This window comes from Gallinula chloropus (genome assembly GCF_964237585.1).
Source record: "Gallinula chloropus genome assembly, chromosome: 2".
NCBI classification, from domain to species: Eukaryota; Metazoa; Chordata; class Aves; order Gruiformes; family Rallidae; genus Gallinula; species Gallinula chloropus.
Window position 1 is genome coordinate 61,901,949 of NC_140086.1, and position 25,382 is coordinate 61,927,330.

Sequence of the window (25,382 nt, forward strand, 5' to 3'; positions counted from 1 at the left end):
TGTGAGCTTAACTTCCAATTTCAGAGAAAAGCACAAGGTAATACAAAAAAATCACAGACCTCTTTCCCCATCAATACATAATTTTCCCTTTCAGAAAAATTATCCTTAAGTACCGCTCCATTTATATTTTAAAAAGCCAATGGATGCACTACTGCAAGTCTTAGTATCGGGAATGTAGTAAAAATCTACTGGAAACTTTATTTTATGTTTAAAAATTAAAATCCAAGGAACAGAACAGCTCATTGCAAATGGTTGCAGAACTAGTATCGCTTCATATTACAACTTGCAAACCTGATTAACAAACTGAGTTGGACCAAAAAATTTATCTGAATAAATTTTGTTGTACGCATAGTTGAAGAAAATTGCACATATTTACATAGCGAAAATAATTTCATTTCAGACAATTCCAAAGTGACCTTTTAGGGGCAATGATATGTAAAGGAAAAAAATAGTATGGGGAGACAGATAAATCATGGTGTTCTAATGCCAACAAAAACCGTAACCAAATATGAAAAGTTACTGGGAGTTACTGAATAAGTTGAACCTATTAGGTCTATATTAGTGTGATATTGATCAAATAGAAAATCTACCATATAATTTGTGCAAAGGTAGAAAACAAGCTTTTGATTAATGAAGAGCATTGAGAAAACAGTAGTCCAATTCTCTGAAGTCCTCAAATAATTATTTTTTAGATGGTTCAATAGATGAAAAGGTAGAGGACAGTATTTAAAAGTGCTTACCTTTAAGTACCCAAGCCTAGAGGTTGCCCAGATTTGGGCACATGCTTAAATGTAGACTCCCTAAAGTTCTTTGCTAAATTGGGACTAGATTTAGTGGCTTGTCAGTGAAGCATTTGAGTATAGCAGGCTTAAGCAACTGTTCTTTGGAATTATCCTTGGGCATATCAGAAAGTAATTTCAGAGATTTTTGATGGATTACAGTGTTAAATTATAGTAGCTGTTATTCTTATTTGACCCCAGGGCCTTATTGAAATGAACAGGTTTTGCAGAGAAAAAACCCTAAAGGCACATATTATTTGGACTTGACATAATTAAAAATATGTGCAAATTGAAAATATCTACACAATGAACATAAATTAAACAAAAATTACTTAGCAGCTTTCCCAAATAAAATAAAAACATTACTTGTGCTAGTGGCATTCTGCATGTAAAGTTGTTTTCAAATATTTGTGGGAATGAAAATTATGTGACAATTAATTATGTTTTTTTCATTCAAGGCTAACTAATAAAATGCCTATAAGATGCAATGTAGCTTACATTATTTGACTTCATAAAAACAGACCATAGGAGTCTAGAAAATGCTGCAACTTTAAATATGTATGTCAGATACTTGTGGCATCTGGCATTTGTTGGCTGAAACTTTTTTCAATCTTACCCCATTGACCAGAAGAATATGCTGTTTATGAGATTTTTAAAGGAAAATCTCTGCATTATATGAATTAATATTACAGGGAAAAAAACAAAACTTTAATCTACTAAGCATTCACAATCATTAAACTACACTCACAATAAGTAGATGACTCTGGCATGAACCCATTATTACAATTATAGTTCTCTTCATTATAGATTTCCATCTTTTAATATTTGGATTCTTTGAAGCTTGGACTTCAAAACAACATTTAACTTTTCATTTCCTCAACTTATCATGAACATTTTTAGGACAATTTACCTGAATTTAATGTATGCATAACATCAGTTAACGATAAGGTTTGTTTTTAACTTTTTGTATAAATTAAAGATATATATATATGGCAAAAAGAGCTTGGCAGTAGCTTGAGGTAGGTTATACTCGTACAGAGCAAGTCAAAGAGAGAAAGGGAAAAACCAGGAATAATTCCAGGTGTTAAGAGGCTTGGTTCTAGCTCTTGATTTCTTACCAGGGTTATGTCCAGCAATATCTGGATTGGCTAAAATTTGCCATACAGATCACATCTACTTTTCACAGAAAATTATTTTTGTTTCTGTTCTTCACATGGAAATGACTACACATGATAGTATTTCTCTACCCCTTGAGAGTACTGTGATTGCAGGATGTATGATATCACATAATAAGAGAGAAAGAGAAGGCAGATCAAAGGATTAGATAGTCCAAAAGGCCAGCTAAAAGTTCATTTACAAAAAAGTTAGGACAAAAAATCTATCAAAGTTGAAGAAAGCACAATTTTTTTTTGGACCTGGGCACAAAAGAAGCTTAAATGTGATATCTGAGATGAAAGAATTACATAGTCCACATTTCTCAACAGACAGTAAATAAATGAATATTGGTCATGGTCATCAATATTAAGAAAGATATATTAAGGTGACAACATACACCTACTTTAACTGTAAATATTAGAATACCCCAAACCAACATTCATGTCAGTACTGGTAAGCTGAATTGTCCTATTTAAAAATATATAAATACTACCCTAAGTAAACAAACCAATTATAAACTGATAATGAACATAGACAACAAAGGATGAGTGAGGAAATAGTTTGATTTTGACATATGTATTTATTTACTAACAATTGCATACTGCAAAAATATTCAGTTCTAGCAACAGAAACACGACTGCCTTTTCCAAAGTCAGTGTGCAGAATGAGCTACTAACTATCGAGCAAGAGCTCTTTTTATTAGTTCCAGAGTACTGGGAGCTTTCTAACAAGGATTTGTATACATTCCTTAAAGACAATTAGCTATGAGCACTATTCAGAGTAAAAAATCTGTTGAGGAAAGCTAAATATGTCAATAAAGATCCTTACTTTTTTTCTGTTAGAATTACTTAAATGAACTTACGATAACAACAAAATCACAGTAAAACAATACAAATGCCAAATTAACAAATATGGGTGCCTGAAAACAAGTGATATAAACATGATTTTGTATCTAAAATAAAAGCATCATTTTTTTATAAGGCAGCTAAAAAATCAGACAACTTGCAGGTCTGGCTAGAATAAAAAATATTTTCTCTGCCATAACAGAAAAGCCACAGTCATGCTGATTAGACAAAAGCACTGAGGAGATTGTCAAGATTTATTTGCTATACATGTAACACCTCAGAAACCTGTAGACACTATACATAAAGATGAAATTTCAGCTGCTTAAGGAATGGGTAAGTAAAGAAAAAGAATTGCTTCAACGTCAGCAGAATCTCTGCAGACATCCACATTACCAAGGTCGCTAAAAGAAACTGTTACAGACAACAGTGTTGTCAGGATGAGGCCACAACACAATCAGCCAAAAGTGCATCCCAGTAAGAGTTATTAGAAAATCTGCCAGATAGGGAAGTCAGATTAACTGGAACAACTCCGAAGAGTATTCAGAAAAGCCTTACTCACTACATGAGGCATGAAGTTCCTGATTTTTTTCCCTTGAGAAACAGGTGTTGAAATGTTTGAATGTGAATTTACTGGTAAGATACATAACAACAGGTTTTGGAGGTGCCATTCTGAGTATGCTTATTAGTAGTGAAAATTCTCATTATAAGCAAGTTGTTTCCAAACACTTGTGGAAGATGACTACTCAGGCTTTCTGTTCAGTATAAAATCCATATTACCTTCCCTGCTATGCCATTTCCAAGTTCTTCACAAGCATTATGGAGAAATCAAGAATTAATAAGGAAAACAAATGCCTGGGGCTCAGTGGTTGTTTCCACATTTTGCAAGTGTTTAAAGCAAAGGGTAATCATTCTATATCAGACCTAAGGTTAAGCTAATTCAGTCAGAAATGTATCCTATGGGGAAAGAGCATAAGAAAATGATTATGTTTAGTGAAAATCCTCTCCTGGCTCTAAGATGTAGTTTAAATAGTACTGTAACACATAATAATATAAACAATTTTGAGAATTATGGTAATGATGGTGTAAAACCATAGCTTGATCTAAAAATGTTGAATTCACATCTAAGCTAGTTCAAGGTTCCTCCCAGGTGTTTCTGAAAAGACAGACTTTTAATCAGATAAATATGATTCCTCTGTAAATAATATATAATGCAACACCATAATCACTTTTACTGGGGAGATGACCTACATACCAAGAGAGGTGTTTCCTGCAGAGGAAGAAAATAGTTATTTGAATCTTTTTGTACAATATCCTAGTAAACCTTAGAAATTTGTGTTGAACTTGTGGAAGAGAAACAAAGCAGAGATTCTTGGAAGGAGGTAGGGTGATACCAAGGGAAACAAAAAGTCTAGGGCATAAAGATGGACTACAAGAACTTGGCTTGTGTAGAGGAGCAAACTGACGTCTTAAAAACGAGGTGAGAAAAAAGGTTTCAAGCTAACATGTAACATTGGTGTAAGAAAACAAAAGGAATTAAACTGGCTGTGAATAATTTTAGGTAAGAAATCAGAACATTCCTAATAATAATTTAGATCCTAGAACAGTCATCCATGACAATGGCTGAAGCAGAAAATACCCATATAAAATTAACTCTGAAAGTCTTTTAATATCTATAGTAGAAGGCTATGAACATTTATGACATGAGTTGGAAACTTGCTACTTGCAGTCCCAGTGTGTGAGACAACACTATACAACTTGGAAAGCTCCTTTACGCCAATGTTCACACTCAGTCAATATAAATGCAACCCTAATGTTTCTAGTTAACACACCACAACCATGCAATAGGATGTTTTTTTTCTATTTTCTATTGTTAGAATACTTAAAATTATGTCTTATTTTCGATTGGTCTTACTTTTACAGCAGAACTCAGTGGAAGAATTTCAGCATTCAGCTTCTTCCTGTTGGTAATACGATATACCCTGCATACAAAGATTTCTAAAACAGGAAGCTCTGTTGTTGTTTTTTGGGTATTGTAGAAAGAAAAATGTAAGTATGTGATAACAAGAGGCAATATGGTACCTGACAATCCTGTGAGATCTGTTAGATACTCATTTGCTCCACAAAAAATTATTTTTCATTTGAAATTTAAAATAAATAAATTATCCCACTACATGTTGATATTTATGGTACTGAAATACTCCGGGCTTTATCCTATAGTTCATGTAAGGTAATGGAATATATAGAACAGCACAACTTAAATCAAATTCCTGGAAAAGACAATATCTATGTATCTGATCATGATTTTCAATGTAATGTGCAATGCATCATTCTAGATATTGCAGTGACATTTCTTCTTAGTCACAAGACCAGATGTCCTAATATGTTGTAAACAGAAATGAAGTGCCTGACCATTGCACACGTGTACGAAGACACTAATAGTTCATAACTACTTACAACAATTTGAAGTACTGAGGGCTAGAAATGGTTTTAATCTAAATCAGGGTTGGATTAGACTAGATATAAGGAAGAATTTATTTATGGTGACACTAGAACAGCTTGTCTAGAGAGGTGGCAGGTGCACCATGTCTGGAAACATTCAAGTTCAGATTGGACGGTGCTCTGAGTAACCTGATCTAGTTGCTTGTTGCAAAGGGGTTGAACTATATGACATTTAAAGATACCTTGCAACACAAACTGTTCTGTAATTCTAAGAAAGCTTGTTGTCACTGCTGATGATAACTTAGAAGCAGTTAGACCAAGTTCAGAAGAGAACAGAAAAATAAATAAATAAATAAGATCAGGAGAGCAAGCTCCCATAAACATTCAGATGCCAGTGAAATACCCTTTCCTAAATACACACATTAGCTGGCAAAATCATTTGATGATATCTTACCTAAGATTTTTGATTACACTTAATAAATTTACAGTAAATTTTTCAACAGTCCTAAAATACAAAAATTCACCAATAATTTGGGTTGGTTTGTTTTTTCCTCAAGATAGATGATATCACTTCTATTACTCTCACATTCTCCAGCTACATATACTACTGCAATGGGGATGTAAAAGTACCATTATTCTGATTAGACAGTGTTTTACATGCTACTTTTCGGGGCATAAGAGTAAAAAGCTTTTTTTTTTCTTTTTCCATTATCAGACAGTTGAACAGAAAACATTACTGACTGACGTTTATATTAATGAGGCTAAATAAAAACACAGATGGTTTCTACTAAGTGAAGGAACTGAAAGTAATGATGTGCTATCTTAAGCCACTGTCCTGCAAAATCAGGGACCAGGATAAACAGAAATCTAATTATTCTAGCAGAGCAAGAAAGCTTCTCTCTGTCTGAATCCTTGCCTGCACTAAAAAAAAAAGATTCATTTTAAAGAATGGTTGTCAAGAAATAATTGACATTATACTTGAATTTTTCTACACAGAACAGTAAGTACCATTACAGAAAAAGCTCATGACGCAGAACTTTTTAGGAAAAATGATGGCAACGTATTGAGACCAAGGACCCAGACATATGAAAGTGCATTTCATGTGTAAGCCTTTCAATGGCCCAAAGAATGACAAAACAAGAGCAAAGAATTTTCTTGTGACTTGTCTTATGTGTCTTTCCCTAGCCAATCATATTTGCATTCAAATTGAACCAGAGCAGCCCTAAAATATTGTTATCTGTAATTTCTTTTATACATGAGATTGGGAATAAAGCTCAAACAAAATATTTGTACACATTTATGAATGTTTCAAAGGTTCAGATTGTTTCATTTAGAAATAATCACAGTTAATCAGCATTTAACAATAAAAGAATTATAGTAAATAAAGAGTGAATATGTAAATAAAAGAGACAACCTCTTCTCTTAACCCAGAGTTTTAACATTTCAAATATACCATATATACAGCTTTATTCAACCACATCTTGTTTAACCCTATAATTTATAAAATCACAAAAAAAAAAGGAAGACTAAATTATCCCCTTAATGAGGATTTTTTCTGCAAACTTTCTGGTAGTTTTGCCACTTACTGGGTATGTTTGTTGGTTTTTGTGTTTAGTTCTGGATTTATCATTAAAGCTGTTTTTTCTGCTAGATCTCACCTTTTAGAGTGCTGAATAGCACTCAAAAAAATCTACTTAAATGGAACAGAATTTATGGCAAAAAAATTATGCTTATTTCAAGATGCCTGAAAACCCAGCCTCTTGAGAAACTAGTGAAACTTGACTGGACTTTTGCATCAGTGACTGGAGTTCCAACACTTTCAATAACGAGGAGTCAAAGAAATTACTATACAGCAAAGTTCTAGTAATTGCAAGATATTAGTGTATTCTTTAAGATTGTTATATATATATATTTCTTTTTTTTAGAACTTATTCCAAACTAGTTCTGTAGTGCCTCAGGTGACAGGGCTCTTTCCATTTGCACAGATTAATAGATCTCCATTGGAACATTTTTCCTGATACTCTAATTGATCTTTTTTTTTTCAGCTTCATCCAGTTTGTTTTTCTACACCCTGGAGACATAGTAAAGAATTTATTTCCCTTCTTCTGCAGGCGCCATTCAAATAATAATAAATGGTTGCAGCTTCAGTTTAGTCAAATTCACTTACTTTGTTTTTTTTTTAATTTTACCACACACCCACACATTCAACATCACATTTCTTGTATTTATCAGCAATTCAGATTCTCCATCAAGACACTGAATGCAAATGTGGCGGCTGAGGAATATTTCAGGGGTGGGTGGGGACCACACAGGTGGAGAACATCAAAGATTTCTGGTGCTAAAGAAACAGTTCTGTTTTGTCACTGTGATGGAGAAAAACTTCATATGTAGGCTGCAGTCAGGCAAAGCTTGCTGCATATGCCCACTGAGATAAATGCAAAAAACTGCATCTCCCTTGAGCGTTCAACTGCTGTGGGCACCAATAGTTTCCAAATGAGTCTTCATTTTGGATCATTTTCTTGATGTTCTTTAAAGTGAGGTTAGCTGAAAATTTCCTTCTGTCTCCTTAGTTTGTAATTTAATTTTATAAATTGTCACCATTCGAGATTAAACAAGATGGTTTAGGCAATTATTTCTGGAAGCAATATCCCTCTATGCTGCTATTTAATACATTCTTGAAAGCAATCACTCTTTTTGATGAGTTGACAATGACCCCTCCTACTGCCCACATTTGAACAACAGAACTCAAAATGTCAAATTTTATACCTGCCCACATAATGAAGGACTGGTCAGGCAATTGTGCAGAATAAGAACTGCTTCCTTTTTGATCAAGGAGGCAGCAGGGCTGTTTTTAACTGATCAGATTAATCATATTCTTATTTTGACCAATATTTCTGGAAACGCCCTATCATTTCCAGAGCTTCCTATTGAAATCTATGGGAAAGACAAATAAAGAAGGGGGGTAAGGGGGAAAGAAGAAAAAGAGAAGACATAGCTTTTCTATCTGAAGTATGGAAAAACGTATGCTGCTATAACAATTGACCTCCATTGATCTCTGTGTAGAAATCCACCTTACACCAAGTAGAAAAGGAACAACGATAGAACGGGGTCCATAGAATAGATTTTCACTTGAGAGTTTTTTAGAATGAGGTGCAGACTGTGCAATGAACACCTTTTCAACCATAATATATAACCCTTTGAAATAGGAAGGACATGATATCTAAAGCAAAGAACTTTTGGTGGAGGTGGGAAGGAAGATGGCAAAAGCCCACAGAGACATGGTAAATGAGAGATACAGATTTAATTCACTTTTCAGAGACACATATGCATGGATGTAGTAAAAAATCACCCATTATCTGCATTTACAACGGATACATGTATCTGGTTATCAGGTTATTTGCTACAGAAATTCTGTGTTTTCTGTTGCTGTTTGAACCTTCTAAATATGTTCACCCACTGGAAGACAGTATTTTTGACTTAAAAGAAACCTGAACTATGCTATGTAATGTTATAACTATTTTCCTTGCATTAGGGAAAAAAAAAACACATAAAGGAGCATTCAAGCAGTTCTGTTATCTTCCAAGATGTTACTGGAATAATTAAGCAAGCAGAATTTGGGGTTTGTTAATTTTAGCAGATATTCTAAAGAATATTGTTCCACCTAACACAACAATTTAGCTGAAACAATAGTGACATAATTGACAAAATTACATAATAATTACAGTGTTTTGGAGTGAGCTATATTAAGGTATGACTCATCACTCAATACATAAGAAGGTACAGAACTACGTCAAATCCAGCAGTGCAGTGCAGTATGGTGTAGCTGCAGCCAAAAATGAAATCTAAAATCAGCAATCTTCTGTTAATAAGTGGGGGGAAGAGGAGAATTAATGGAAGGTATGACTATGAATTTTGGTTTACTTTACAGAATTAAATTTGAAAAGTGACAAGAAATAATTGCACAATTACAATTAAGATTTAGATCTTTTCTAGAAAAATATTTAATAATTTTACTATCTGAATCTCACGCTTCTTCTGGCAATAATTTTAATAGTTTGCTTTATTGAAAAAGGAGAACTATTCCAATGTTCAGTTGGGAAAATGTTTGTTGAAGTGGAAAACCAATGATGGAATTTTCTGAGATAATTATTTTTTTTGTTAAAATGCTTTATCAATGATCATTTTGAAAGAAAAGCCACACTGTGAAACAATGAAGCATATAACACATAACTTCCTGTGAAACATTTTAAATTATTTTCTATAATAGAATTAGATTGAAAACTATTTTTAAACATGCAGAGAGAGTATAGGCATCCTGGATAAAACTGTATTGAAAATCTCTTCCTTGAATAAACCTTACTTTTTATGCAAAAGATGCATATTCCTTCTATCATTGTCCTATCTGCTAATACTTTCCTTCCCAGTTAAAGATATTATTCATCAGCACAATTGTACATCATTAGCAAAGTTTATATGCCAAGCTTTTTCTATCAAAAAGTGTGATGATTTGTACTCACCAGGTGTAAAATTATACCGAGCGGAAAACCCAATAGATTCCAGCTCACCATCAGCAAAAAATTTAATCCATAGGAATCTGCCACTGGATTTTATCATAGGTGGATTTTGCTGTCCACAGAAACGTCCAATGATTGGGGAAAAGCCAAAAGGTCCATCTCGTACTTCAATATGGTCAAATTTACACTCCCAAGAAGGCTCTATGGAGTATTTTTCATCAAAGTGTAGTTCAATGCATTGTCTAGGGGCAGCTAGAGATGAAAAGAAAATTATCTTATTAATTCTGAAACCAAGACCTTTCAAATCTAAAACAAAATTAAAGAAAAATCACATATAACAACGTTGTACACATATCCATATTTTGCATAATTAATTAATACATCTATATTTGAATAAATTTATATCATCAGCCTACTTGTATATTCTTTTCCTTTCTAAAAAGTGTTCATGACAGCAGTTCTTAGCAAAACTAAGAGAGATATCTATGATCTAAATCAAAATACAGTTTAGGAGCAATTGGTTCAAACAAAAAATCTTTCTAAGAAAATTATCCATCTGGAAAAACAGTGTTTTCTTATATTTGGGTGGGGAAGATGTTAATCAGAATACTTTTTTATGTAATGCTCATGAAGATGAAGAAAAAACCGGAACAGAACTGTGTTATAATAAGGACAAATTCTGTTCCTATATATGTATCACAGTCAATGATGAGCTTGAGTGTAATTGCTAATACTCAGAATTACTTATCATCTCATTTGGAACATAAGGACAAGTGTAGTGAATTTTCACTTAAGGAACTCAATAAGGATGAAGCAAAATTAACATCTAACTAAAGCTCAAACTGTATTCTACTGAAAACCTTGAAGCTTTATAGTGGTCACTTAACTAGTTGTAGAACCCCACTTTATTCAAAGATACTAAGGTCAGTGGCAGTCAGAATGACATTTAAAACAAATATCCCCTGGCATTTCCTGTATAAAGCAAAATATTTTACTGGATGAACTGTAGCATTTTCTCAAAAGAAGAAAAAATGTTATGCTTTAGTCTACAAATTTTAACAGACACAGCATCCCTGAGGAATGCTGTTCCTACACTTAATCCTGTTCACAGTGAAAAAACTTATGCCTTCAGTGTCTAGATCATGGTGCAATATAGACTTTTGCTGACAAAGCCTTTGGCTAAGGCAAGGGCTTGCTGTGTCACTGCCTGCTGTGCCTCTCATGGGATCATGTCCTACACTTTACACGTATTGGAAGAGGTCAAAATTGCTATGAACTTTGGCTGAGTTACCATTCATTTTAGTGAAAACATGCAAGATCAATTTGCAAGGCGAGTGGAAAAGCTCAGCACAGAAACTGCTCCACTCCAGCAGTCAGGATCTTCCATCCATTTCCTCAGGTATAATGGGAAAACCATCAGTGTAATCTAGACCTTGTATGTATTTTGAAATGTTTTAAGTTAAAGATTTTTGGATGAGCTCATTACTCACATGGGAAGGGAAAATATTCATAATGAACTAAATAAGAAGACATCTTACCATTTTTACATAAGAACACACAGTCAGATCACTTTTACAAATGTTTTATGTAAATAAACACAGGCTCGGTTTATAAGGAGCACTGAAGAAGTAAGTTAATAAAACGTTAATTTAGAAAAAATATTTTAATAGCTTTACTTTCAACTTTAATGTAATTTGGTGATCGATATTTATTGAAATAACATAAGAAAGAAAGTTTATCTACTGTACTCAATTTGAAGAAATTCATGTATAAGAAAGTACTTGCTATTGGCTTATTATTTATACCAATTTACAGGATATTTGTGCCCATCAAAATAGCAAAATCAAAACCTAAAACTTTACATAAAATTGCACCAAATTCACAGTCCGTGTAAATGAAACTACTTTGAAAGTATAAAAAAACCATTCAAAATTAAAACCAGATAATACAGGTTCTACAGAAGATATTATTAATGCTACCCTTGTTGAAATTTGAAGACCAAAGTAGATCTTTCAGGTTATGGTAAAGCACTGAGTAACTGGAAGACATCATTGATTAATTTTATTCAGATGTCTCTTACCCTGACTTCACATACTTAAATACTGATTTAAACTAAGAAATAGTAGGGCAGATGAGAGAAATCAGTACCTTTCAATTTGGGGTCATATTTTGTATACTCTTAGTCGACTACTGTCATCCGAACTCCCAAACATGGCATTACATCTGCTGCTAGAAAGAAGATGAACTTTATCCTAACTGAACTCAGGACAATGCGGCTTAAAAGTGTTGGCCCATAGTTATACCCATGACAGGTCTCCTTTGAGTCCAAGACTGATATATGATGAAAATGGGCATGAGGCCTCATCTGAGTTACAGCTCAGTCATTTGATATGATTTTGGTGTTAAAAAGGAGCCCTAAAGCCATTTATAGCCTCAGTATAATATAAAAGGAGTTTTTGTGAGTAGAAGAGAATCAGGCCTACGAATTCCTCGTATCTGTGGCCTGAGAAAAAAAATAAAAATTCCACATGTTCCATGTAGTTGTCTCTGAAGATCACATTCAAAATAGGTTTATGTTCAGTTACTCTTTTCTGGTTTTATTTATTTTTCAACAAAGACGAGATGAGGCTTTTCCTAGTGAAGCTCAGTTCTTGCTAGAAGATCAGAGAAAATCACATCAGCTCAAGTAGCACTTGAGAAAGAGTTTCTACTTTGCCCCAAAGTGTGTAGACACTTATGAATCTTTTTATTATGTGCTTTTAAATGTACCTCTGTGCTTCATCTTGAATGATACTTAAAGATTAAATATTTGGCTTGCAATAATCTCCCTAAGAAACAAAATTTTTCAGGTCTTCCTGGAAATTACCGTAAGGAAAGAAAACACACAATCCAAACTCCCAACTTTAACTTCCTTTTAGCGAAAAAAGCATCATTTTGACCATATACTCTGCCTTTGGCAAAAGGTTTCTTTGCCAAACAAAAGCTAAAACAAGTAGGTATTGTATACCTGATATCTTGTGCCACAGCTTTTGCAATAAAGTGTTTACAAATGTGGTCACAGTAAAACTTACAGAAATACAAAGAGTGCAAGTCCATAATAATGACTACTAATAATGTATGTCTAGCTATAAAAAAAAACCAAACAAACCAAACAAACAAGAAGCCCAGAATATACAAGTCTTCCAGACTGGATTGGAATTTGCCCATCTAATCAGGAAAGGAAAGATAGAAAGATCATTTCAGATATCCTTATTCACAGGTAAACCCCATTCACATCTTCAGAACTTTTCCAGTGACTACAATGTCAGAAAAAGTTGTCAGGTCCATATGAAATGTATTGAATCTATCTCATAAAATTGTTTTATTTTAAATCTTACAATTCTTCCATGTGTGGCTTTCAATTACCATTCTTCAAAAGTGCTTAAAGCCATGATAAGACTACTTCATGCTTGCATGTCTTGTCATATTTTTCATTCAATTATCTTACACAAGTGTTGTCTTGAGATTTTATATGCAGTCCAATAACAAAACCAAAAATCCCCAGACATTTGTTTCCAATTCGGAGTAGAACAGTTGCAGCAAAACCACACAATCAAGTTTTTAATTTTGATCAGCCTATCAGACTGTGTAAATGATATCTGAAGATAAAAGAAAAATCTGTTTCAATTTACTAGACTACATGGACATGAGACATTGAACTCAACCCCTACCATCATATATCTGAGGTGCTACAGTACTACTAGTTTTTAATAATCCTTGGTCTAGCTATTATTGATAAGAAAGACACCTATTTCCTCCTTTCAAAAGGGGATTCTTTCCTTGTTTTGATGAAAAACTTTTTAACTCAAACCCTGCTGTGACAGGGGGTTTTTTGTGCAGTTACACATGACCATTTTCTAACACTTGTGAAATCTTTAGGATTAAAGACTTTAATGGTCTTTAGTGAAAACATGGAAGACCTTCAAGTGAGCTAACTATAACTATCCCCAAACATAAAAAGTGGAAGTTTTATTTCATATTTCTATGAAGCAACTCTAGTTCATACCTATATATAAAATCACAGAATACACATTATAAAATGTGTTAGGTTGGAAGGGACCTTTAAAAGTCATCTAGTCCAACCCCCCAGCAGAAAGCAGGGACATCTTCACTAGATCGGGTTTCTCAGAGCCCCATCAAGCCTGACTGTGAATATCTCCAGGGATGGGGCCTCCACTACATCCCTGGGCAACCTGTTCCAGTGATCTACCACCCTCATATTGAAGAACTTTTTCCTAATATCCAACCTAAATCTCCCCTTTTCTAGTTTAAAACCATCACCCCTCATCCTATCGCTACATGCCCTTGTGAACAACTCTTGCCCAGCTTTCTTACAGGCACCTTTCATGTATTGGAAAGCTGCTATAAGATCCTCTCAGAGCCTTCTCTTCTCCAGGTCTGAACAGGCACAGCTGTCTCAGCCTATCTTCATATGTTCAAATCTTGCAAGCATTTCACTTACAGGATTTCCAAACCAATTTTTAAGATATACTGTGCAAAGTACGACTATCCCACTCTTCAAATATTTTTAACACAAACAAAAGCCTTTGCTCCTACAAAATCTCTTGTGTGAGCTTGTCTTTGGAGCACACATGCCAAATTTTCAGCAGCCTGGCAAAGGCTAATGCTGCCACTGCTGCGGTTCTTCCAGGCAGCTGTGAATTTTGCCAGGTTAGAGTCATGAATATGCAAAACAAGGATGAAATTGATCCCAACAAGGAATTTCATGTATACATTCAGATATTTCAATAAGACTGAAAGAAAAAAATAAAAACCACAACCAAAACAGACAACAACAACAACAGAATAACCAAAACCAAATTCTCAGTGCGTTTTGAAAGGCAGATGGGATTTACCAGAAGCTCCTTCATAGCATAATGATTTTTGTACAGAATCCATGACTTCTGGATGACCTAAAGGATTTCTTTTAGAAAGGCATCCAATATGGACTTTAAAACTCCTAGTTGTTCCAATGGTTAATTAACACTGCTACTAAAGTTTAAGAAAATTTTTCAAAAAGGAAAAGTAAAAGAAACTTCTAGCTGTTTGATCTGCCTTTGTCTGCTAGGATAGAAACCTCTGCAGTCAGAAACCCTTTTCTCATTTAGAAACTCACAGTCTATGATCATGGCAATTTTTGCCAGGTCCTTTACTTCACCAAAGTAATTTTAAAATGATAAAAGGCTTGCATACATTTCAGGTGATCTACAATGTGGGCTAAAAAATCTTATCATGAGATGAAATTCAATTATATTACAACACACTTCATGCTGGAGCCCTCACTCAAGTCCAGTAAAGTCAGTAGGAACTCTGTTTGAGGAAAGCAATCTGAATTTGCCCTAGGTTGTGTTTGATGGCAACAAATGAAGGAACAAAAGCAAGCAGGCAACCTGGTAATTCATACACATGCTTAAACTCACATCACCAGCTGTTGGTATGGTATACACAGTCCTGGTACACTGAATTCTCTAACAAATACAAAAGCGAGATAGGAATCTGGGAATACTTTTACGAATGATATCTACTGTCCCCCTAGTTTGGTACTTGGTATTCAGCAGCAGTCAGAAGCTATTTGAAGCAAGCTGGAATCTCAATAATAAATATAGGAATAAGATGCATATAGAGATGTTTCTGGTTTACTCTAAAATTGAATGCATGCTTGTGTCCTGGATTAGCAAGGATTACCCACTCTGTAGACTGTTATCCTACCTCAAAGATGTTGTTATTAGTAAAATAATTCTTCTTTTTTTTTTTTTCTTTTACAATCCCTTAACTTCAATATACAGAAGATATGGGGAAAGTTTTTCACTTGCTAGCCTTCTTTATATGTTGTAAAAAGAATAAATATGAACAAGGAATTGTCTCCAATTAAAAAATATCTTTGTTGTCCCTCAGTGTTTCTCCTTTTGCTCTGTTTGAAAACTGTCACTTTTAAAATATCCTTTTCAGGTATCTTACTGTATATGCTTATTTATGTGACATTTTCCATACATGACTATTCCTGATCATTTTTGAAGATAGAAATAGTCAGGGAGAGGTCAGAGCTGAAAATGTTGAGCAACATGCATGGTTCTCATGAGAGTATATACTGATAGAGCTGCTAACACCAAGGGTTTTAAAAAAAAATTGCAATCGAAGCTGTTGATGGCTGGACAGAAAGCAGAAAATATTGGTGTCATCAGAAATTATGTGCAACTGTTTTTTGCCAGATTGATTCTCCCATAAAATATAACAAGATATCTGTTGAATTCAGATTATTTCTTCTACTGTACAGTCCTCCAAACTTGTCAACATAAAATTTCATACTCATCATAGGAGCCTTTTGATTAAATATTTCCTTCCTAAATTGTTCTTAGACATTTCCAATTTGAGCTGTTCTAAATCAAGCTATTTCAAAAGCAGATCTTGCCACCTTTTAACTTGCTAACTGTATTTTTATGAGTACTTGACTAATACAATAAAATCAATAATGCAATCAAAAGTCTTTACAATACAGATCTTTGTGGCACCTTTTTACTAATAGGAGGAGTACCTTATAGCTTGAGACATTGGACTTGGGTTTACAAAATGATTATATTTTACTTCTTTTTCAATGGACTTTCTCTTTAATGATAAAACACATCTCTGATTCAGATCCCTGAAGATAAACTAGCCTTACTACTTTCCAGCCTCATGGGAATGTTAGAAAGATTATTTGAATAATATGGACAAAAAGACCTGGATCTGGCAACATGAAAGTATGAAAAAAACACTAAGTAGTACATATTAGATCGATATATTTATGCCTTTTCATTATTTTATTTGTAATTTAAATCAATTACTAAACTATGAAAGAACTTACATGTTTACCACATGTCTGCTTAAATTCTGGACTCTAGAGGGAAGACTGGACAGTAATAAATTTTCTTTAAAGGGCTTTTAGACTCCATGATTTATAATCACCTCTTTACTTCTGACTTCAATCAGGTTACCTAGCACTTCAGTCAGGTTACCTAGCACTAAATTGGAATTCAGAGATGTCTGTCATTTTGCTATGATTTTTTCTTTTTTCTTAATCAATGCATACAACAGTTACTATCAATCATTTTCCTGGAAGATTTTTATGAAATATATTTCTTTGAGTAACTCAGCACTGGGTGTGGAAAAACAGAGTGGTTTCTAAAAGTGCCTAGTGGGGGGTTCTGAAGGAGCTAATTCAGTTTGAATAGGCTATACAACTTTGAAAATCTCTCTTGAAACTACCTTCACCTTTAGTAGAAAAAAGAAATCTATAATTCATGGTTCCATCATCTGTAGTTAATAATTCTGCCCAAGCAAGCATGGATAGAGCAAGCATCAGTGTTGTATTCTGCATGTATTCACAACTCATGAATGAATCTTTATGGTTCCAATGACTTACCATTCTGTAGCTGATTCATCTTTTCTGCTACTAAACTCTGACAGTATCTAATCTCTATTATTTTCCACAGATTTATTTTTACAACAATTCCTTCAACATCTGTTGTGCTAAGACTGATGAAAAGAAACTGTGTACATTGTTTGTAATACACCTCTAGACTTCCCTACATCACCTCAGTGCTTGCAACTGTTTACTGTTTAAAAACTGTGTCTTACAGCTGTTTAGTGTTAGTGTTTATTCTTTTCTGGATTTTTTGGGGGGTTTTGTTTTTTGTTTCTGGCATTTATTTTCATTTCTCATGAATACTTGGATGAAAAATAACTTTCACACTCCCTATATGAATTTTTTGTATGACTTTAGCCGCTACACTTTGCCTAGCTACGTTTGTCATCCCTAATTGACAGAATCGTGGAATCATAGAATATCCTGAGTTGGAAGGGACCCATAAGGATGATCAAGTGCAACCCCTGGCTCCACACAGGGCCAGACAAGTCAGAGCATGGGACTGAGTGCATTGTCCGGATGCTTCCTGAACTCAGTCAAGCTCAGTGCTATGACCAGTTCCCTGGGGAGCCTGTTCCAGCGCCTGACCACCCTCTCATTAAAGAACCTCTTCCTAATATCCAGCCTAAACCTCCCCTGTGGCAGCTTCATGCTGTTCCCTTGCATTCTATCAGTGATCGCAAGAGGAGACCAGCACCTGCCCCTTCGTTCCCCTTCGTCAGGAAGCCATAGACCATAATGAGGTCTCCCCTCAGCCTCCTTTTCTCCAAGCTGAACAAACCAAGCGATTTCAACCTCTCCTCGTAAGACTTCCCCTCCAGACTCTTCACCGTCATCATTTCCCTTCTATGGACACTCTCCAATATCTTTATGTCCCTGTTATACTTTGGTGCTGAAAACTGCACACAGAACTCAAGGTGAAGCTGCACCAGCGCAGTGTAGAGTGGGACAATCCCCTCCCTGGACCTACTGGCAATGCCATGCTTGATGCACCCCAGGATACGGTTGGCCCTCCTGTCGGCCTGGGCACACTGCTGGCTCACATTTAATTTGTGAACCAAGACCTCAAAATCCCTCCAGCCTCTGATCCCCCAGTCCGTAGTCTGAGTCTGTAGTCTCACTATATGATTTTTTTTGTATGGCTTTCATTGCTGTACTTTGCCTAGCTATGCTTGTCATCCCTAATTCAGTTATGATAATTTTAAAATATCCACATGAAAGTCAAAAGCATTTTCAAATATTCTTTCTTCTATCAGGTTACAGCATTTTAGGTTCTATTAGTTCTCTGAACACCCTGAACATTATCCTTTGTTTATTATGAAGTGACTCATGCATACTTATCACGTAAACTAATTTATGAGGGATATCAGAAAACACATCAAGTATTGTACGGCATTTCTTAGAATGATCTACAAAATTTTAAATTTAAAAATACCCAAACCAAACAAAAAAAAACCCCAAGAACAACAATAAAAATAACCCACAAAACCCCCACAAAACACCAAACCTACAAATGTTTAGAGACAGAGCTTCTCTAAGTCTTGTATCTTAAGTAAATTTATCATTAGCACATAGGCTTTACTGATGCTTCACATATAATGATATAAAACACTTTGTTGTTATGCACTTGATGATAGAATGTAAAGACTCTTCAGGTAGTCACCTTCTATAATGTAGACGCACTCTCTGTCAGGAGGATATTTGTTGGGGTAATTGGGAGAAGTAAAGATGCCTCCTTCTGCATATTTTGTCCAGGTTCCACACTGCACTGGCTTCTGTCCTTCGGAAGTGGTTTGCTTTTCTGTGAAATGATCACATTAAGCATTATATAATTAACTCACAATTTATTTTGCCCCTATAACACTTATAATTCTCCTACAGAATAAAACAGTCCCTTTCATCAGTGGCCTCTGCTTTCCTCCGTTAAGACTGAGTATGATCATTGACTCCAGGAAAAATGAATGTACAACCAAATTCTTACTCAAAACATTTTTTCAAAGCAGAGAAGAGGCTTGGGTGTCTAGGGGAAGACATGTTTATGTTGCTTTCAAATAATAACCCCATAAGGAAAACATGTGCTGAAGAAATGGGAGACAGGGGTTTCCCACTCATAAAACCTGAAAAGGCTCAATCATGTGCTCTATCAGCATGCTACATGCTGTAAAACAGGAATACATCAGAGGTGAAAAATCAAGAAAAAACCCACAGAATTATGATGGAATATAAGGTTTGTTTTTAATTCTCAGCAGCTTAACTCTATATACATCAGACAGAGATGGATGGGGGGAATTCCTGGATTCATAGATTATTTTTATTTTGCTATTTGTTGTAAAATTAGTAAACAGCTCTGAGGCCAGGAATCACAGCCCAGAACTTTCCTCCTCCGAGGCGAATCATCAGAGAGCAGAGTCAGACCTTCTTGTTCGCTTTCTTCCTAGCCCTGAAACTCTTGCATTCCTTTCTGTACATCAACAGAGAGCCTAGAGACAAAGGTTTGAATCTCTTCCAGCTGAAGAAGATAAAGAATCACTTCCTGGGCATCACACTTTACGAAGTAGGCTAAAATAAGATGGATTATTTGGAGAGAAAAATATCTAGGCTGGTAATAAAAGGACGGACAGTAGGTTCTTAGACCTCACAGAAGTGTCCAAAGAGGACTCCATGTTTTGCTCTGAATGAGGTACCTATATCCAAGGAGTGTCAAATCTAACTTAAGCCTCTGATGGGTAAAGTTGAGTTATTTGAAACTTCCTTATATTCAGTGGAGGGAGATGGGAGCCTTCCAAGGATGATTTTAACCACCTGAGATGTGCCTCACGCTCTGTAGTGTTTCTCTTTCTTCCTGGTCTGTTTCCAAGCTGAGGATGACATGGATCTTAATTTTCTGAAATGAATTCAGGCCTGTAGGGACTGAGGATTCAGGCACAAATTTGAACACAGACTGCTTCTCAACTCTCCCTGCTTGACTCTCACCACACTCAGTACCCAGGTTTTTTAAGATCCTCTTTCTGTTCTGAGCCTGCATAAAATGCACCCAGTTTCAGATTTTGAATTCAACAAGCAAAAAGATCTTAAGACTTGATAGCTCAGTGCCCAACCTGGACTTGCCAGTTTGAAAGTGGGAGCACTTTACAGCACTTTGCAGTCTTTAGTTAGAGTCAAGATGACTCTTTAGTTAGATCTAGCTGTAGATTATGTCACTAATATGTATTTTTGTGTGTGTACAGGCACACTAATACTCAAAACAAATGCACAAAGGACAGGCACTGAAAGTAGGTGAGCTACTTAAAATTTCAAGACCTAAACTAACAACTGAAATCTGTACTTTGGACTCTGATATAATGTCTGAACAAAATGCCTGAAGTTTACATACCTGTTCCTTTTTTGGTTGCCCCAGACAAATGTAGGATGATTAGACTTGCTACAACTGAAAGAGAAATAAGCATTAGATGTGACAGTATGAAAATGCCTGCAAAGAAATTAATTGTAAACATCTATCTTAAAAGAATTTTAAAAAAGTTTTATTGTAAAAAACAACAACAAAACCAAAACAAACCAACAAATTTTCATGTCTGCCTGCATATTTAAATTGCATGTTTGGTATAAACAAGTTACTTTGTGATCTGTCCTTGAAAGCATTTACATGTATCCAAACAAGGAGAAAATCTTATGAGTTTAAAACAACATGAACAAGCACTGATGTTTCACTCCTATTTTTATTTATTTTTTATAATATTTGAAAAAATAATTTACAGATATTTATTTATATAATCATAGCTTGAGCTAGTAATAGAAAAGTGCCTTCTTTAAACAGAGGGAGAAAAAGGCCTTCTAAGTTTCAGTGCCACTGATCTGACTTCTTTCTTTTGCTATGGCATAAAAGTTGAAAATTAGTTCTGGGAGTGTGAAAGAAGTGAGGGGTTGGGTTCTTCACATCCATCAAAGCATTTGCAAATCCCCAGTGAAGTAAATTATTGTGTGTGCTTAACAATCTCATTAATCTAGTTTGTTTGCCTTGTTGAAAGGATGTTGCTTTGTGATGCAGTAAATCTGCAGCCCATTTTACAAACAGAAATCTCCAATCTCCAACCATTATGGGGCAGCTGCACCTCTCGGGAACAAATGTTTCTTAGATGATAATTCCTGACTTCCCGAGAGTTTCCAAATACAACATTTTAACTAGGAAAAGCTAAGAGCAAACACTCAGGCCAGATGTAATGAGACTTCTTTGGAAGATTAGAGTGACTAGCTTGCTACCTGATAAAGACGTTGTGCACTGATGATAATATTTTCTGGTCATCGCCTGTATCTTCTTTGGCTATTGCAGAAAGTGGGATAGCAAGAGCAAAAAAGAACAGATCCATCAGTTCCTGGAATGCTGGGGGTTTTGACCCTGGTTAGTTTGGCATTAAGCCTGGACATAGTGCCCAGACAGCACTAAAGTTAAAGTGACGATGGAGTTCTGTGTTTATTCTCAGTATTTTGGATCGATCAGATGCCATTTGTACTGTTGACTATGATGAGGAATTGATGGTCTTTAACAAAAGTAATTGAATGGCACACTTTCATCCTCAAATCACCAGAAGATACCAAAGGCCATCACGGGCTACTAACAAGCTGGGAGAAAACTGTACGTGCATCATTTTCACTTTTAAAACTGCAGGTTGTGTGCGATATTTACCATGAGAGAAGGCAGTCTCAACGTATTTCCAGTATCCTAATGGCATTGAAATCTCTACTTCTATGCTGGTGACCGTTTCCCTGTAACACGAGGTCTGAGACATGGATGATGGCTACCTTATTAAATAGGGAAAGGCTGAAGTGCTGGGGAAATGAAGGCTTGGCAGCATATTCACTATTTCTTGGTCAGGCTCACAACCCCCTGTGTCTTTTTGAATCCCCCTGCTAGCAGAGGCGGATGTTGGCAGAGCTGGCAGTTAAAAACTCCTCTGTGACATGGGCATTCAGTGAGAACATTACATCTTATGCTCGAATCTGAATGCTACCCAACCATTCATGCCCTCACCCTCCTTAGGGGTGGATCCTGGAAATATGTGCTAGCTGGGACTCTGCCCGTCGGCTGTGTCAGGATATGAAGACAATGAAGGATTCACCCATTTACTGAGTTGCTCATTTACTTTAGCTGTGCTTCATGCAGTGAACACACTGCATGTACATCTGTAATTGTCACCAATCAAAACCCAATTTCTCAACAGTGTAAGGTAAGGTGGATTGGCATTAGGATGTGGAGCCAGCTGCAAGTGTTCTTTCTGCCCACGAATTTATGGAAGCTAGAATAAGAAGCACACATGCTAAACAAACCTATGTGAGAAACGTTTCTTCTGAGGCAATTAATAACACTTCATATCTGACTCTTACAGGCTCATTTCAAGAACTTATTAGCTCTCTCCCCCTTTTCTACATGGAAAAAAATAAAGTTCAGAGAAGTGAGGAGAGTTGCTCCAAGATATTATAACAAAGATGATGGAAAAACTACAGATCTTTTCAATTCCAGCTGTAACCACTAGAAAGGATGCTTCCAAGTCTCAGAGCCATGTTATTCCAACACAGGGAGCTTTACTTACGTATCATCATTCCAGTATTCATTATCAATAAGGAGTGAAACTAATCTTGATAATAAAATTTAATAGACAAGAAGAGACTAATTTTTTCTGGACATATATCTAACATTTTATCTAAAATTTTAATGAAGGAAAACACATCTATTTCATGGGGGGGGGGGGGGGGGGGCGGAATTTAAAAAAATAGTCTTGATTTAGTGACTTTAACACCAGCATCACCAAAATCTGTATATTGCCAGAAGGTAATCAAAATTGTAGGCTTTATGAGAAATGATAGCAGAATATTTTTTACTTAGCAGTTAAGGCAGTCCATTTTATTTTATGACCCCTTGCCTTTTTGTTTCTCAAAGCACAGGAGAAGAACAGTGCTTCTCACAGAAAGAATAAAGAAAAAAAGGAAAAGACCCAAAAGAGACCAATCACGCAGTCTTCACTCATTCAAAGCTGTCACTTGGGGAGCTTTGACAGTGCAATGACAATATTGTGATTATCCGGGTTCAGGAATCATTTTAAAGAAGTTTCCACCAAATTTCTTATTGCATTGTGTCTTCCACCTCCCCATTTCCCTCCTAATCACGGGTGTAATCATAATCATGCCTCCTAGTGCGGTTCTGATTATGCGTCTGTGCATCTTTTCGGATCCGTGCGGTTTTCCATGGCAAGCTGTACATTAGGGGATCTGTCTCCTGGCCAGGCAGCTTTTTGGAGGCCGTGATTTGGCATAAACACGGCTCAGCCTCGCAAAGAGTTGTTGGACAAGCAATACCTGACCTTAGCGCTGCTGTTTTACAGGTGTGGGAGCAGAGAGGGGTGCTGGAACAAACTGTGGCCAGTCAAGCCCCCTCTGCAAAACTGAGGCGGGAGAGGGGGTCCCATCCGTGCAGCCTGGGACCCCAGGGGATCTTCGACGAGTAATTGCTTACATTTCAGAGCCTCTCCTGGAGGATTTCTGCCCAGGGGGACGCCTCCCCCCCCCCCCCCCCCCCCTCTCCGCCCCGCAGCCCGCCGAGATCCGCGCCCGCGGTGGCCGTCCCCGCCGCGGCGCTCGGCGCTGCCCCGCGCCCTCTTGCCCCGTGGCCACCGGTTCGAGCCCCGGTTGGGGCAGAACCGCACCGCCCCGGACGGCGGGAGCCGTTCTTCCCCTCTTTCCCCCCGTCACGCTGAGCGCCATCAGACACGTCGCGCCCAGGTGAAAACCTCCAGACCGCACGAGCGTGCCATTCCCCCCCCAGCACCGACGGACAGCAGCCCCCCTCCGCTGCACCGCAGAGTGGTGGGGAAGGGGGTGTTGTATGTGCGTGGGGGGAGTTTACCCCTACGCCGCGGAGGTCTGGGCGTCCCGTTACGCTAGTTGTGGAGGCAGCGGAGGGCAGGAGTCGGTGCGCGGCAGCGAAGCTCAGCCAGGGGAGGGTGGTGAGGGAGCGAAGGGGGAGATATACTCACTGTGAAAGAAGCTGCGCCCATGGGTCATGTCTGTTCCTTACACAAGGGGCTTCGGTCTCCACTAATTCCATTTAGATACGGGAGCACTTCCAGTGGCTGGGAGATGATGGAAGTAGGAAAAGAAGAAGAAGAAGAAAAAAAAAAAATCCCGAAGCCCACACACAGCAGAGCGGAGCAGCCTTTCCTCTCGCTCTCTCTCCCTCACCGCCTTCAAATAATCACCGCCGGCTCAATCCCATCACACCCGAGCTATCATCAGCACCACCATAAGCGTTGCATCGCGGCGGCGGGCAAGGCGGCGGCAGCGGCGGCCCGCGCATCCAGGTGCCGGCGGGCGGCGGCGGCGGGGCGAGCCGAGCCCCTAGTCACCAGTTTCATACAAAACCAAAAGCAGATCGAAGCATTTCCTGCAGGACTCCGAGCCCAGCGACTTCCAGCCCTTCGGCTTCTTTTGATGCATTGAAGAAGGGATTAATGGGTCCGTCATCAGCTCCCTGTGCTTGCTCCTCTGAAGGGGTGGGGGCGGGCGGGAGGGAACCCAAAGAGGAGGGGTGGGGGGAAGAAAGCTTTACCAAATAGGGGATTTAGTCATATTTGTGTGCAATGCGATCCTTATTAGAGAAGAAATCCCTTAAAATCGAGCAAATCCATTTTTGCAAAACCCTCTCCCCGCGCGTAGCACAGTATCAAGTGGTAGCAGCGGCAAGAGGTTGAAAACACATTGCACCGTCTGAAATCCTCTCAGGAATGGATGGAGCGAGATAGAGATGGATAAGGGTAGAGCGATGTCCCCTCACTTCTCCAGTCCAGGGCGAGGAGGAGAAGAAAACCCTGGAGACTCTTCCATTCATTCGGTGCAGGGGAAGGGTAAAGAGAAGGGGAAGGGAAGGGAAGGAGGGTGGCGGTGGTGAGGAAAGAATGATTTCAAAACTGGGAAAGGAAGAGTAAGAGGAGAGGGCTCGTTTCCCCTCCCCTAATCATTTCATGGATAAGGCAAAACGCTCATGAGTTCCTCCTTGAACTGCACCTGCCAAAAAGAAATTGACAAGATTTTCCCCCTTGAGAGACGACTTTTCCGTTTACACACCCCTACACCCGCACACGCCCGCACAAAAGGGAGCAATAAAAGTTTAGCTGCTAATCCTCCGGCCGCAAATACAATGATTGCCTCTTCCAATCATCCC

The 25,382-nt window shown here is 37.2% G+C and overlaps 1 protein-coding gene across 3 annotated transcripts in view; it reads right to left on the minus strand.

The window, feature by feature from the left end:
* Positions 1 to 24,226, minus strand: part of NETO1 (neuropilin and tolloid like 1) — a gene marked incomplete at both ends in the record, with an annotated part of 66,441 nt that extends 42,215 nt beyond the window's left edge. For all 3 annotated transcript variants that reach the window (XM_084279749.1, XM_084279748.1, XM_084279750.1), the window contains 4 exons: positions 9,736 to 9,984; positions 18,837 to 18,974; positions 20,547 to 20,600; positions 24,199 to 24,226. In XM_084279749.1, coding sequence (XP_084135875.1) covers positions 9,736 to 9,984; positions 18,837 to 18,974; positions 20,547 to 20,600; positions 24,199 to 24,226 — 469 coding nt within the window. The remainder of the gene's footprint in view (positions 1 to 9,735; positions 9,985 to 18,836; positions 18,975 to 20,546; positions 20,601 to 24,198) is intronic.
* Positions 24,227 to 25,382: the final 1,156 nt, after the last annotated feature.